This window comes from Sabethes cyaneus, chromosome 2 (assembly GCF_943734655.1).
Source record: "Sabethes cyaneus chromosome 2, idSabCyanKW18_F2, whole genome shotgun sequence".
Lineage (NCBI taxonomy): Eukaryota > Metazoa > Arthropoda > Insecta > Diptera > Culicidae > Sabethes > Sabethes cyaneus.
In genome coordinates, this window is record NC_071354.1 from 192,773,206 (window position 1) to 192,789,193 (window position 15,988).

Genomic DNA, 15,988 nt, shown 5'->3' on the forward strand with positions numbered 1-15,988 from the left:
GTGATAAGCGCACCGCACCGGATGATGACTAGCTCTTGAAGTATAGCGAAAAAGCAGCATAACACGCTGTAGTCCACGTCTATGAAGAAAGGAGGTCACACGGAAAACGTATAGGGACATTTGACCCCAATTTTCATTCTGTGTGTGTGTGTGTGTGTGTGTGTGTGTGTGTGTGTGTGTGTGTGTGTGTGTGTGTGTGTGTGTGTGTGTGTGTGTGTGTGTGTGTGTGTGTGTGTGTGTGTGTGTGTGTGTGTGTGTGTGTTTCTTTGTCTACTTCTCTCTACATTTCTATACTTCTCTTTCTATCTCTCTTTCTTTCCATCTTTCTTTTCATTTCTTTCGCTATCTTTCTCGGTTTAGTTTTCTCTATCTCTTTCATCTCCTCTCTCTATTTCTTTTCCCTTCTCACTCCATCGTTGTTTATCACCCTCTCGTTCTCCATTTCTCTATCTCTGATGTGCCTTCCTAATCCATCAATCCCATTACTTCGTATACGTCTCTATCATAATCCCAAACTATAAACCCCAAAATTTAAACCTAAACTAAAGCGCTACATTCTCCACTCGGAGCTTGACTTTTCTTTCGAAACTTTTCAAAAGGGTCTTTTTACAATTTAAGAATACACTAAATGCTCACCGCTCGATGCTTAATAGTTGCTCTTCGAAAGTCTCTTTTTGGTATAAAACAATAAAATTCAAGTAAAAATTTTGGAAATTGTTTGAATGATTCATTCTGCTAGCAGTCAACAATAATGTAATAAGACTTAACTTCTAAAACAGGAATGTTGTTGGACAGACCATTACTGGAACTGAACGACATGTTCTTCTAAAATAGTACTAAACGCTTTTTTCCTTTTCTCAATTGCAGATACAAGAAAAACCTTAAGGCATTCTACATTGTGCACCCGACATTCTGGACCAAAATGATGACCTGGTGGTTCACGACGTTCATGGCGCCCGCTATCAAGACGAAAGTACACTCATTGCCCGGTGTAGAGCATCTATATTCTGCTATCGCCAAGGATCAGCTAGAAATTCCCGCCTACATTACCGAATACGATATGGCGGTATGCTTTGTTAAATAAATTTGTTTGACTGCTTTAAAACTTACGTTTTCCTTTCTATTACAGACGAACGGCATTCACTACTTCCAGCCGGTGACCAACACCTCCTCGCCGGCATCGTAAAGCCTAGCGTTTCAGCAACCGCCACGTGTGTAACCGTAACCGAGGACGTTGGGCAAATACTCCTCCTTCTCCGAGATCCTCAAACATTTGCTTGTATCACTGGAGCTAGAGTAAAAACCTAAATAGCAAACTCATCGATCAATATTATCTCGTCGTAGTTGTAATCAAGTTTCATCTATTATTCCACTTTGAATCGTCTCACTCGCGTATAGCGTAATTCACAACATTTCGCAGCGTTCAGTTCCGCTTTCGAGTAGGAACTTCATCACGTAAAATGTAACCCAATCAACAAAAAATAAGACATAACAACTGTTCTAAACGATACAAAAAGAAACCTATTTGCTTCCTTTCCACCGTTGAAAAAAAGTTTAATGATAACAAGTGAATAAAACTAACAAAAAAAACGTCTATATATATTAAAGCAAAAATAAAAGTGTGGCAAACGAGAGGATGCTGCAGTGATGCGGAAAACACACAAATTTGTAGCTAAACTAAAACTAAAAAGAAGAAATATTATTCTCAACGCTTTACCCGAGACTATGGTTCAAGAGTATATATACACACACAGTTTAATGAGACCAGTACTAGTTACAAAAGCTAACAGATCTAAAGAAAATAAAAAGTTCAAGTTTACGAAACGGTTAATGAGATAATTATCAACAGAGCAAGCAGGCAGACAGTACCACCCAGTACCACTGGTAGGTATAAGAAGACGTCGACCAGGAAAAAAACAAACCCGAAATAAAACCTAAAGAAAAACTTTATGCTGCTATGCGGCTTTTTGTAGAATCAGCTTAAAATAGTTCGAAAAGATGAAAGTACACACGTGCATAATAGTTGACTCTTAGTACATCAGAAGAAAATAGTCCTGCGCTTTTGAAGTAACGCCACTACCCGAGGGATGTTCCAACTTGTATGAAATTTTCACTGCTGCAATACGTTCTCGGAGTGCCCTTCTGGCATATGAATAAATGCTTGATGGTTTTGACCGGTAACGAGAGAACTTTTTTCCTGAATGTAAAAGATCTAAGCAGTAGTGAACATGTCAAACAACAAGGCAACATTTTTGGTAACACAGAAACAGACTCCATTGAGAAAAATGCTTAACAAACGTAGACAAATCCAACAGAGCACCCTATTTTTGGATGCGCAAAAGCAAGCTTACCTATTACAATAGCTGAAAAAAAACTACACAAAAAAAAGAAACTATTGAAAAAGCAAAACAAAAAGTGACGCAAGAGCACATCTCATGTGAAGGCGCAATTGTTTGTGCAGTGCCCCGAACCCCCTCCCAAATCAAAAAAAAAAAACAAGCAAAGCGAAAAATCACCAAAATAACAAAGCAATTTCCCGTAAGGAAACGAGAAGCGAAAAACGAGCGAAAAGCGTGCGGCTGCTTTTTTTAGAAAGCCATTCATTAAGTTTGTTGTTAATGCTAATATAGCAAGTAAAAAAAACAAAGAAATCAAGTTGAAACATGAAAAGCGAGTGCCAATTAGGGAAAGGAGAACTTTGATAAGATGGGATTTTAACGGGTTGATCTTTCTAAACGAGTTTAATCGAGATTGTTGTTTCTGTTCGTTGCTTTGTCCTTGAGCTTTTTACTTTTTTAACAATATTCAGAACGTTACCGAAGCACGCATGAAGAGGAAAGGATGCTACATTTAGTATTAGAAATCGATACAAGAATCAATGCCCAGTTCGTCTTTCTTAACCGGCTAAAAAGAGACGTTGCTCTTCACCGATGTTCTTAGTGTGGACTCTAGAAACGAAAGCAACCGAACGCGAAACTGTATTGTTTTCCAGCACAAGGTCCGTGAGGACATGTGGAAGGAACAACGTTGAAACGTAAGCCCACTATTGTTTATTTTTCCGATTCAAAATATTCTAACAACTACCGTGGTAGGACTGTATAATAATGTTACGGAAGAGGAACATCCATGCAAGTACATACATACAAGTTTTCTCCATTTTATATAAATTGTAGTGTCTATGTGTTATCTTGAAGAGACTTGTTTTAACTTTAGGAGATTCTAGTTTAATGGAAAACTTTCCTTATTACAGGCTGCAAACTATGCAGTATTACACGTATACATAATAATATGAGTAAGAAATTTAACACACGTATTTAACACACAGGAAACATTAACAGCAAACAAACAACAACAAAGTGAAAATTTAGTAACAGGGCAACAATGAAAAGGTAATAAGTAAATGGGAGGCGAGCAAGAAGAGAGAGCCTTCACATAAGCAGAGGAGAGAAAGTCGTTGGGAAACCAAACGGAAGAAGCTGTAAAATATTGTTAAACAATTATTTAAGATATTGAAATCTTAGTCGGATAGCAACCAAAATTCTTGAAGCAAGAAAAGCCAATATGGATTGAAAGAGTTTGTAGCGGTAATTTGTTTCTTATTTCGCGAATATCAACCAAAGTAACGATGAATGAAATAATAATAAAATTGTTGGTAATTTTTTGAAACGAAAAAAAGTCAAGTTTAGATTCATTGATTCGAATTTTACCCTCTTGTATCCTCTTCTGAAGTTGTGGTTTAGCCTTCGTCTAATAGTAAGAAAAATCCTTTACAAACTAAGACGATTACAAATGACATTGTCAATAACGGTAAAACCGTCACCGGTGCCACAATCGATGTCAGGCGTGATCCAATTCGCGACGTTTGTAGAAATCGGGATTAAAAGTAGCAGTTGTATGAAAAGGAATAAGGAAACAATGGTGCATTATGATGGTTGCAATCAGTGGTTTCACTTTGACTACATGAACGTTTTGGAAGACTCTCGAATGTCAGCTAGGTCGTACTCCGAACTGTAGGATTGCACGCATTCCCCCCACCCACCGATACTAATAATGAGACGACCGAATAGCACGTCAAGACGTCATCACTGCTACCAAAAAGCAAGGCTAGCTCAAGTAACAGTGAAGCTAAAGGGATGAAGGAACTCGAATTGGAGAAAAAGCAAAGCCTTGGGCTATAAACGTCTTTGACACTTGACCCTTCTTTATCGACAGACTTCGCATCGCAGCCGCTTATTAATGTAGAACAATTACAGAGCTAGTGCAACGATCCTACTGACTCTTGCAGCACCGCCCAGCCGAGGGGGTGGTTACGATCGAATTGGACAATCGGTTTCAATTTAGAAAGCACCAATTGTTAAAGGTTTATGAAAGTAAGACTTCGAAGACAACGTATCCCAGATCGACTAATGGTTAACAGACACCGAACATCACGTTGAAGATTCCAGATTAGCAGACAAATGGGTAAATACCAAATACAATGGGAAACCCCGAGGAGCACCACGCTTCGGATGTCATCCATTACCAGCAAAATCCAGCGATCCTTCGTAATAATCAACTCTGTAAGTTAATTAAAAGTTATTACGTTGAGCGTTTTAACAGAGTCTCGAATACTAGTAAATACTAGTATTCGAATAAAGTATAAAGAATAAATAAGAAAACGAATAAAGTTTTCCGAATAAAGAAAACGAATAAAGTTTTCCGGTTATGTAGCAGAATAAAACGGAAAACTTTTTCTTTAACTCGAAGTCTGTAAATGCGCACAGAGTGGTTTGTTTTCACAACCTGCGTTACGAGCAAGTGAACCGATCGTTCAACCTTTAAATCCAGGGATTAGCTGTGCTATCAAAATTCGAGAACCATGATCCGGGTTAAGGATTTCGCATGCACATGTAATTAATACAATCTCATCGAATAGCCACGCCTGGACATCTTCGAAGAATCTAAGTACATTGAAAGAATGTAACCATTTTATTGCGGGTTAGCGTTCGACTCCGCTTTCATCGGGGTATCCGATATCGAGGTTTCGAACTACAACCCCTGAGGAGACAGTTTGTATTCTAAACCAGAGTCAAAATGCGGTTCGCCAGGTGGTGTCCAAGGATCTCCCTGAGGTGAGTGGCCTTCATTCTTACTTACTCTTTTACTTACTATATCGACGACAATCCGCTTCTCGAATCCATGCCGAATTCAGGAGCCGTCTCCACATCTCTCGGTCTTGGGCAGCCGCTTTTCAGTCGCCCCGAACAGCCGCTGCTCTAGCATCCTCATCAACAGCAGTCATCCAACGAGTACAGGGTCTCGAAGTCGTCGGCCTCTGTCGGGTTCTCTCCTAAATATTGTTTTTGCTGGACTTTCTTCCGGCATCCTTGCTGCTTGGCCAGCCCATTGTAGCCTGCTGTGTTTTAATCACTTCACAGTATCTGCATTTTTGTATATTTGGTATATTTCATGACTTTTGTACCTGCGCCAAACTTCTTCGTCTAGTATGCCACCAAGAATTGATCGCAAGATCTTACACACAAAAACGAGCTCGTCGGTCGCTGAATTGACGAGGAGAATTGACGTCTTACAGAGCGCGAGTTTCGTACGGAGTTGTAGGCTATGGGACCTCAGCTGGCCTTGTTTATGCCTGAGAGAGAAGCCAGCTGGGATTGTTTTTGTGTACCGAACTGTCAGTGAAAACCGGGCATGAATTGTCACTGTAAACCAGGTAGCATGATTGGATAAAAAAGGGGAAGTATTTAATTGCTATGAAATTTCGAACCCCTTACAAATCCGATCATGCTGACTTGATTTAAATGGTACCGTTTGAATTTTGTGCATAAAAAATAAGAAGAAGAAGACAACGAAAAAAATCTGTCTATCAATCTGTCACTGAGCTGGCTTCTCTCACTCTCTCAGCTCTCTACCAGCCATCATATACTTTGTTTTGGTAGAATTTATGATAAGCCCAAGCCTCGCAGCATCCTCCTTAAGATGCGTGTACGTTTCTTCCACAGCTCTATGGTGAACACCGATGGTATCGATGTCGTCCGCGAACCGTAGGAGCATATGAGATTTCGTGATTATGGTACCGCTTCTCTGAACGCCTGCCCTTTGAACAGCACCTTCCAATGCAATACTGAACAGCAAATTTGATAGTCAGTCACCTTGCTTCAAACCGTCTAACGTCACAAACGAGTCCGGTGTCTCACCCGCTATCCTGACGCTTGATTTTGAACCATCAAGGGTAGCACGTAACAGCCTAATCAGTTTTGATGGAAAACCATGTTCAAGAATAATCTGCCATAGCTCGTTTCGTTTAACTGAATCGTATGCCGCCTTGAAGTCTATAAACAAATGGTGAGTCTTAAATTCTCAACTTAAATTCCCGGAATTTATCGAGGATCTGTCGCAAAGTGAACATTTGGTCCATCGTGGAGCGTCCCTCTCGAAAACCGTACCACTAGTGAAACAAGATGCGGGAGAGAATACTGTATGCAGGATTGAAGAGAGTAATACCTCGATAATTGCTGCATTCAAGTCGATGGCCCTTCTTGTAAATAGGGCATATAAAACCTTCCAACCAGTCCGTAGGTAATTCCTCCTCAGTCTATACCTTTAGTATAACCTAATGGATTCCGCAACACAGCCGTTTGCTCTCGACTTTCAAAAGTTCGGCGGGAATACCGTCCTTTACCGTTGCTTTGCCCTTTTTCAGCTCGCTCGCTGCTTTTCTAACCTTGTCCAAAGTTGGTGGATCCACAGCTTGTCCATCATCCTCAATCGTTATCCTGTTTCTGATAACCGTTCCATCTTGTTAATCATTCAACAATGCATCGAAATGTTGTTTCAAAAACCTAACCACCTCCGATCTTTCGGTGTTCAGGTTCCCCTCCTTGTCGTTCCACATAACAGGAGTTGGCACGGTGTGGTTCTTGATTCCGTTGATCTTTTTAAAGAAGCTTCTCGTATCGTGCCTCTCGAAGCAATTCTCCGCCTTCGCAAGAACGCGATCCCAGTGCTGGCATTTCATACGTCGATAAAATCTCTTTTCGGCGGCTCTACTACCTCGGTATCTCTCTCTGCTATGGCGCGTCATAGATGGAGTCAATATGGCTCGATTCTTCTCATGAGTCACTCGCTAGAAGCGGGTGCAGCGGTAGTACCCAACACTTCTTTCGCTGTAGTACTGATCGCGACGTGGATGTGCCTTCACTGTACGTTCAGGTTTTCCACCAAGTTGTTCACCGAACCGCTCATCAGTTTTCCGAGAGTACTCTGCAGAAACTCCTTTCGCTGATAACCGCCGAATGTTCAGTCGTATCTTCCTCGTTGGTTTCGAATTGAATACATTAGACAACCGGGCGCGGATCTTGCTTACTACGAGATAGTGGTCCGAGTCAACGTTTGGTCCTCGGAACGATCGCACGTCTGCGACGTCAGAAAAGTGCCGGCCATCAACGAGAACGTGGTCGATCCTGGTGTGCATCGAATGTTGCATCGTGCCTTTATTCTACTTCATTTCAATTCATCTCTGTAGATGTACGTAGAACTGACGGATTTACGGACAAGGATAGGATGCTAAGGCAGCGCAGATGCCTGAACGAGAAAGCGTTGGAAGCGGTGAGGTGCGAGCTACTTCATCAGTCGTGCTTATTTTACCCATTGAGTACATTAAAGGTACTCTACTGTCGTACAGAGGTCATCGTACAGTCGTCAAGAAGTCAGGATCGTCCAGAAGATCAGGAATATGGCTCCGTCGAAGAAGCAGAATCTTGAGACGGTGGTGAACGGTTGTGAAACAGCTCCGGTTGTGAAACACCCGTAACTTTTAACGTTTTTATTATCCTAGTGCTGTCAAGTTACTACCAACGTCAAGTCTCATAGTAATATAACTTTTGAGCAAACAACAGTCAAACTTAAGCATTTACAATGCTTTGAAAGAACAAAGTTGTTTCGCATGTTTTGCAATTGATTGTTTTGGGTATCAAATGGAATAAAAAAGGCCAGGTGAAGGCATATCCCAAGTAACAAATTCAATTCTAAGATGCACTTGAAGAGGTTTCCAGCATTTGCTCCTTAAAACCGATCATAAAATTTGTAATTCTTCAAAACTGTGATAAAACAGCCATAAAAACCCTTATAAAACTAGGGAGGCCCACACTAAAGAAGGTTCTCAAGAATATTTCCCAAAACTTGTAATTCTTGTTGATATCTATTTATAGTAATTTTGAAGAGTCGCTTAAAACTAAAAGAAAACCACCACAAGGGTTGATGATTTTATGGTTGTCTTCTCAAAGAACACTTGCAAGACAACACTCACTTTTCACAGCCTTGAATTTTTTAAAGTGACTAAGAGCTATAAAAGAAAAAAGCATTCACAGATATTGCTTTTCCAAAATGGATATAAATAATAAAAATGGTAATAAAAGCAGCTGCTAGGTTGCCCATAAATGATATTTTTTTCGTGCCACGCTCAGTTTGCCGATGTTTTGTGACATGAAAGTTAGAAAATTTTAACGCGCCGGTTATTTTTGCTAGATTACTGAAAAATTTAATCAATAAAAAGATTCTATAATTTCATGAAGAAGTTGATAATTATCAAATTTTTTACAAATTGCAGCAAAAAGCCTTTTATATGTCCAACCATTTATTTAACACTTACGGAATTGTAAAAAACCATATTTATGAATACCAATATGCAATTGGTAACAATTTCAAAGTAATCAAAACGGCACTGTTCGCCATTTTTTCAATGATTTTATATAAATCAGCCAGAAAGCGCTTATTAGACTAACATTTCTTGCACAAGACGAAGAAAATTTATGCAAGAGGGCGATAAGTTTATCTATACTTATTGCATTCTTGAAGAAGACAAGTTACGCTTCAATAGGAATTGTTTGAATTACTTCAGGGCACCAAGTTTTTTGCAAGATTACCATTCTAGTATAAACAAAGAAAACGTCAACAAAATGTCGATGGTACGTGTTGTTTGTGCTGGAGATTCATATACTTGCATTGAGCTCAATATTTTTAAAGTATAGCAGTCATGTTGATTATCAATATAAATTGATTTTAAAAATTAAAAAAGGACTGCAGGACAACGCGTCCATGCGTAAAGTTCAATCAACAGAATTTTTAATGTGCTTATCTTTACTATCGCTTTTAGAAAATATGCCTCGTCTGCTTCAACCCCTCTAAGCATTTTCCAAACAAAAACACTGGCTAATAAAGTTTAAAAAATACGAACAACTCTAGAGGAAACCCGCACCGCCGCCGGTAAAACACAATCGAACCAAATTTATCCAATTCATACAAATCTACTAGTGCATCATCTCCGGCACCGTCCTTCCCTAGCTTACCCTAACTAATACACCATAGTCAGTTGTTCCTAATATCTTTATTGTTTTGTGACTTCGCTGATCGTTCATATGAAAAAGTTTTCAAAACATTGGACAAATTTTTGCTTAATTCTCGTTTAAAGAATTCATATTTTTTCAATTAACACTAGGTTCAAACGCCCATTTGACAGATTAGTTGTTTACACTCTTTCTCTCTTTCTTAAGAGTATGATTTCTCTTTCAAGTATATACGGTTTTAAGAGAATTTTATAGCAGCATTGTTAGGATAAACCAATCTTACAGAAGAATGCCTTAAATTTTTATCAAAACTATTGTTAAGTTTTAAGGAGCGTCGTTTTTGGGCAGAAATCAAGTTTCCTTTAAAACCGCTTATAACGTGAATTACACTTATTCATAACGCAGTTTTATGGGTGTTTCTTCAAGTCTTCTTCAATCATTCTTCAGAAATGTTTCTCATTGAAGATAAAATTCACTTGAGCAAAAATATTATAAAACCTAATAGACTTTGCGATGCTCTGATAAAACTACTATAAGAAATGAATAAGACCAATTCGCTGTTGGATTGTTACTTGGGATAAGCTTAGCTTTGGACCTCTATTTCATCACACAGACAAATTTTAGGTGAATTGACTTAAAAATTATTATATCATTTTTTTTTGCAATATGGCCACCATATGGGTTATGTAACAGTCGAGGTCCCCTGTTGTGAAATGTGTAGAAAACCAATTATTTTTTACTTCAATGATCATACATTACTTCTCTTGGGGCATTATGAGTTTTTATAGCAGCAGGATTCATTTATATTTAGCAAAACTCACTTCCTCGTAACACATGTAACAAGCCAGTACATTTTAAATGCGCCAAAATGACTGCTTGCTTTTTTACATGCATACATTACGACTCAGATTTAGATGATTAAACGAAAAAATTGATTAATGAATTTGTATTTTTAGTATTTGCCATAAATAAATGATTTGAATTTTTGATTTTCCTTCGATATTCCTACATTTTCTTTTCTTTTCCCGAGGTGTTTCACAACAGGAGACACTTTTTTTAGCCACAAAAAACATGTTTTGAAATTTTGCTATAATTTTTGTGTTTTAAACAAAAACCAAATACTTCCTTTGGAAAAAAAGATAGGTATGCGCTTAAACTTTCCAATGCTTCAAAAAGATTTAAAATTGGACGATTCGATCATAAGCTATGACCAAAAGCAAACCCTATTTCTTAACCGCCCAAGCAACTACGTATTGTACTCTTATGGCGGTCTTCATGACTAATTTTGGTCTTAAATGCCATCATAAGAGTGTAATAAAACCCCAAATGTTACTTGGGCGGGGACATTCCCCTACACCTGTATTGTGATTTTCGAATTCCAGTTTCGGACCATTCCTTTTGAAATATCGTCAGAAGACTCCAGATACTTTTTTTATTACATAATATTACGTAAATTGAAATGTTTATATAATAATTTTTATGTTTATAACCGGGTACACCGGCTGCTCGAATTTTGTTGGATTTTCGGTTAGTCAATCTAGGGTTAATGCATCTCTCTGATGCGAGCAAGTGGACCGATTGCCGTCACCACTGAGACACGACAAATTCAAATCTCGCTACCCTTAGCATCTGGTTGCATACAGTAGCTGAAGATGCAAGCGCTATTGTAGGGAATATCGATCGGGATCAACGAAACCGGAGTTACAAGTTCCTTTTCGAGTCAGTATCGAACAGTTCAAAATCAATTGAAGCATCTGGAAAGCATGGGCCGTAAAAAGTTTCCAGACCAGAATTCCCCATACATTTTCTGTATGATAATCTTGCTCCCCAGATAATCACGACAATTAGAGACACCTTCTAAAAGCAAAGCCATGGGTATAAACGTCCTAAATAACTTAACCCTTCTTTATCGACATACTTCGCAGTCGGTTATTAGAGTACAGGACAATTACGGGGCCAGTGCAACGATCGTATTGACCCTACAGCAGCACCGCCCATTCGAGATTCGAACATACGACGACTGGTTTGTTAGGCCAGCATCGTACACCGGAGCTAACTGGGTGGAGACATCTACTATTTACTACCATTTCAATTAATTTTATTTAGGAAAAAATAAGAGAGTTTACCCATCCCAACCGGTCCTTGTTTCTTTATTTCCCCAAAACCTAAACAAATATGATGTCCTGAAAGTAAATCGTATCAGGAAAGTTAAAAACACTAGAAAATGTACAGTTCGAATCGGGTGACTTATCACTTAGCGGGCAGCGGCTGATTTTTTTATGCAGAAATTATTGTTTTCTATGATGAACGAAAATTAAATATAGACACCGTCTGTGGAAAAAAAGATAGCCTGTCTAATGGTGAGGCTGGAACCCGCACAACACGATTGGTGTACGGGAATTTGCTTCCAGACAGACCATCGAACAGACTATCCATGTGGCAGCCTAATGCCTATCAAGCTCTGCCAATTTGTTGCTCTTCTTCATACATTTATTCAGGGCTGAGTATTGTTTGAGCGTTTGTATTGTTTCTGTCGCACAGCTGGTCGATAAACAGCCATAGCGCCAGTGCACATGACTTAGGGATGCTTCGAGTTATTTTTCTTCTTTCTCTCTTTTTTGACTTGTAAAATTTTCTTGATTTCCTTAGGGTGAAGCAATTGTATTTCATGCAAACCTATACGGTGACTCTCGAGTGCCGGTCGAGCCTGTAAGACTCTCGCACGGCACACAAGAGTCGTGAGTTAAAGTGGGCAGGCGGCCACACATATTTTTTTCACGATCTGAACCATATTTTCCACTTCATTGAAACTGCGTGCTTACGGATCTGTGATATAGATTTTTCCATGTGACTTTTTTATATATAAAAAGCATATTTTGCAAAAAATCTGTATATGATTTATAAAATCTGATAAAAATGTGAGAGGTTGTGTACAAGACACGACCGCATATAGGTGACGCAGGACTATGTAAATCCCTTTGTGGCGAAAGCACAATGTAACCATGCACAAAATAATTCGATTCTTCATGTATAAATTCTACATGCAGCATAGGGTGGGACTGCAGGTTGAGAATATTCAATTATTTTCGAAAGAATGTTAGTAGCGCATCAAATCTTTCTGCAACATCAAACACTATTTAGTTAGACATAGGGTATATACCTATAGGCCAGGGCTATAGCCTGGGGTAATATGCACCGTTTAAGGAAATCGTGCTTTTTCCTTGTTATAGCTCAAAGCCAGTACCAATCTTATATACTGAGCATAATTTCATGAATATTAGGTAAAAGTTTCAGGAGCTATTACGTACAACACCTTTGTGAAAAAGGCGTGCAAAGTGACTTTTGATATTGAGTTTAAAGTCTGAAAAGGCAACTACCCGGGGCAAAATTCACCCTTGCCTGTTTTGTATCAATTAATGGGAACCTATTCAATAAATTCAATAACTGTAATACAATTTGTGCTTGCTAACTGATAATGTTGCTTCTGATCTGCACCAAATATTGTGATTACATTTCTTAAGAATTATTAGAGGAGCGTTTCCTCTGGAATTCTCTGCATCCCCATAAAGTTAAGGTTAATACCTAAACAGTGAACATTAGCATGTTTATAAACAATAAACATCCCAGCTAGCATTTTTGTATTTATATAAAAGTTAAAAATCAGCAATACGTACATATATACATGCTAATACGCGCTAATATACGCGATGAGGAATAAACATACGCATTTCATCGATATAAGTAAGTATATACGACAATATCCGATTAAGTCCGACCCGCTCCGAATTGCTATACGATTCTGTGCTGAATATCGTATGTATGTCAGCTATTATCATTATATACGACTGAAAATCAACTCGGGCGGACTTTAATAAGCTTTAGTTACAATTCCGAATTTGTTATGAGTTATTTACGATAATTTTCGGTTATTGATGTACGATTTGGTGCTAGCTGGGATAAATATCAGTATAAAGTAGTTCATATGGGGCCGCCCATGAACTAAGTGGACTATCAGGGGCAGGGGGCCGGCCCAAAACAACGCATCATACAAAAAGTATGAACGAAAATAACCCGGGAAGGTCTGAAATAACCAAAAATGAGTTCGTAGTCAATGGACAGCCATTAAATCGCCAGTAGCGTTTCTAGGGCTAACAAGGGGGAGACATAGGGAGGGTGTGTAACCTAAGGGGGCATATGCCCGCGGCCGCAGGACTTGTGGACCCCCCCTCCTTAAAATTGCAAGTTAATACACGGTATAATATATTTGTCTTATATTAGAGTGTTTATTCAAAGCATCTGAAAAGTAAAAATTAGTTTAAGGGGGGACCCTACTCTGGAAGGTCGAAAAATAATTAACTTTCGTAAATTTTTCTCGCATGTTGGAATTATAGTTAAGTGTTGAGGTTATTTGGTTATATGTTAAGCTATATTCGAACATGTATTTTCTGTTTTTTGAATGATAAAATAGTGATTATTATGCTGGTGGCAGCTGGGCGCGTGGATGCTCTCTAGAAAATAGTTCCTTGCTGGCGGTACGTGCCGTGAACAAATGGAGTATCGGAAAACGGATTTCAAGCATGATTTTGAAGCTTTAGATCAATACGTAACTTGTTACGTAGGGGTTTTTGAAAATTCGAAAACTTACCAAAATGGCGGCAATTTATCCTAAAGAAAAGTGTTTTTTCATCAAAAATCGCCGATTGCGAGCTCATAAAAAATTGAAAAATTGAGATATCAAAAAAACGGCTGCGTAACAATTTAGATAATTCATTTTTACATGCTGAAAAAAATTTTCAGCCAAATCGGACCACTAGATTCTGAGATACACGTACCGCCAGTTGAAAACGTTTGACTTCGAGAAAAACGCGTTTAAAGTTTCGTCCAGCGATGCACTTCCCTTGAGGTGACCCCACCGTTTTTGCCAACTTTCCAACGAGATCAGATATCAAAAAATCCTTTCGGCGTGACATTTCCGAAGGTATAAACCTCTCGAAAATGCAAAAAAATAAAATTCGATTTTTCCGACTTTCCAGAGTAGAGTCACCCCTTAAATTATTTAGCCGACCTACGATGCTGTTTGCACCAAAATGGATGATGTAATCTAATCTGTCAAAATATTGTGCTCAATAGTAAAGAATATGAGTGTAATGGTGTATACTGACGTATTTTTGTTGTGTACGTGAAATCCACAAATTGGATCGATCATTATGGCTTGTCACAATCTCACCCCGTGAAGCTCGAAAAGTACAAAGTGCTCATTTCAGCGTCTCAACGAGACAGAATTAGAAAAAATAGTATGAAGGGCAATTATAGAGTCAATTGTTATTTACAATATTGTTGAAGAAAGTACAGTTTTATCTTTTGCATTTACGGCGATATCGGATTGCTACCCCGTAGCAAATATACTATATTAACAATATAGTTCACTTCGCAAAATCTCATATATATCCGAAAAGACGCAAAAGTAACACCCTCTTGCGGACAAAAAGGTGACTAAAAGCTTTTTGTAACAAAAATTTTTAAGCGTGCAACCAATGCATAAGTAAAAGGTGCGGTTGGTTGATTATGCTATCTCTAACCCTATGACGTTATTCGTCTAGATTGTATCCCGCATTTTGCACCTTACTGGACACCGCAGTCTAAAAATGCGACTGGCACAAAAAGTGCGACAATGCTGTGAGTAAGAAAGAGAAACAGTGACAACTGCAATGTTGCTGTTTTGTTTTGTCATATACATTGGCATTAGAGAAAATAATCTGGATTAATCCAGCTACAGCTGCAAAGCACAATAACATTAAATATAAAAATTAATTCTAGATAGAATTAACATAAGGGCAAATGTCGCAAATGTAAACAAAACGGATGAGAGTTATTTTTTGCTAGACCAGCATAGGAAAATCGACCCTCACTCGGTTTGTTTACGGTTGCGACATTCGCCCTTTTGTTAATTCTATCTTCAATTGTGCATAGTAGAAACTATCCAGCTTTTTACGAACCATAATGTCGGACGTGTACGTAATATTTGAACAACATTTTTGACATTTCAGTAGCGAGCAGGAATAAACTAAAAACAATTAATTTATAATTGTCATAATTTTACATTCATGCTCTGTTGTATTAACCCTTGACGTTTGTTATCAGGATTGAAAAAATCGGATTCATGAAAATGTAGGGAATAAATCAGACTACTTTTGCTGATTGATGGTTTGCGACAAAACTTTACCCGCGTATCCGTTTGCCTAAAGATATAATGAAATAGGAACATAACTGGAAATCGAAAAATTCCAGAAATAGTTTACCTCTTGATAGAATTAATTCGGATAAAGGAAACGCTGGAGGGACCTTCTTTTAAACTGGAACATCCAGAAACTGCACTGCACAGTATATGCGACCCATTTTACAAATTTAGCACTTGAACAATAATAAAACTAACCGGATTAGTTTGTTATACGAAAAATTGACAGAAGTCTTGGTTTTAGCGATCCAACCAAATGTTTAAATTGTAGCAACGTTTTTATTTTAAACCGTCTAGTAAATTTTCACTTAATACGCGGCTACGAAAATAAGGTGCTGCCACCAGTAATTATTTGGTCTTCGAAACAAGCAAGGTCAGGAAATCTTTAAAGAGTGTGAGGAACAGAAAGATG

The 15,988-nt window shown here is 38.4% G+C and overlaps 1 protein-coding gene across 2 annotated transcripts in view; it reads left to right on the forward strand.

The window, feature by feature from the left end:
• Positions 1-3,667, forward strand: part of LOC128737645 (protein GDAP2 homolog) — a 194,629-nt gene extending 190,962 nt beyond the window's left edge. For both annotated transcript variants that reach the window (XM_053832321.1, XM_053832322.1), the window contains exons 12-13: positions 868-1,066; positions 1,130-3,667. In XM_053832321.1, the coding sequence (XP_053688296.1) occupies positions 868-1,066; positions 1,130-1,186 (256 nt within the window). In that variant the 3' untranslated portion in view covers positions 1,187-3,667. The remainder of the gene's footprint in view (positions 1-867; positions 1,067-1,129) is intronic.
• The last annotated feature ends 12,321 nt before the right edge of the window (positions 3,668-15,988 follow it).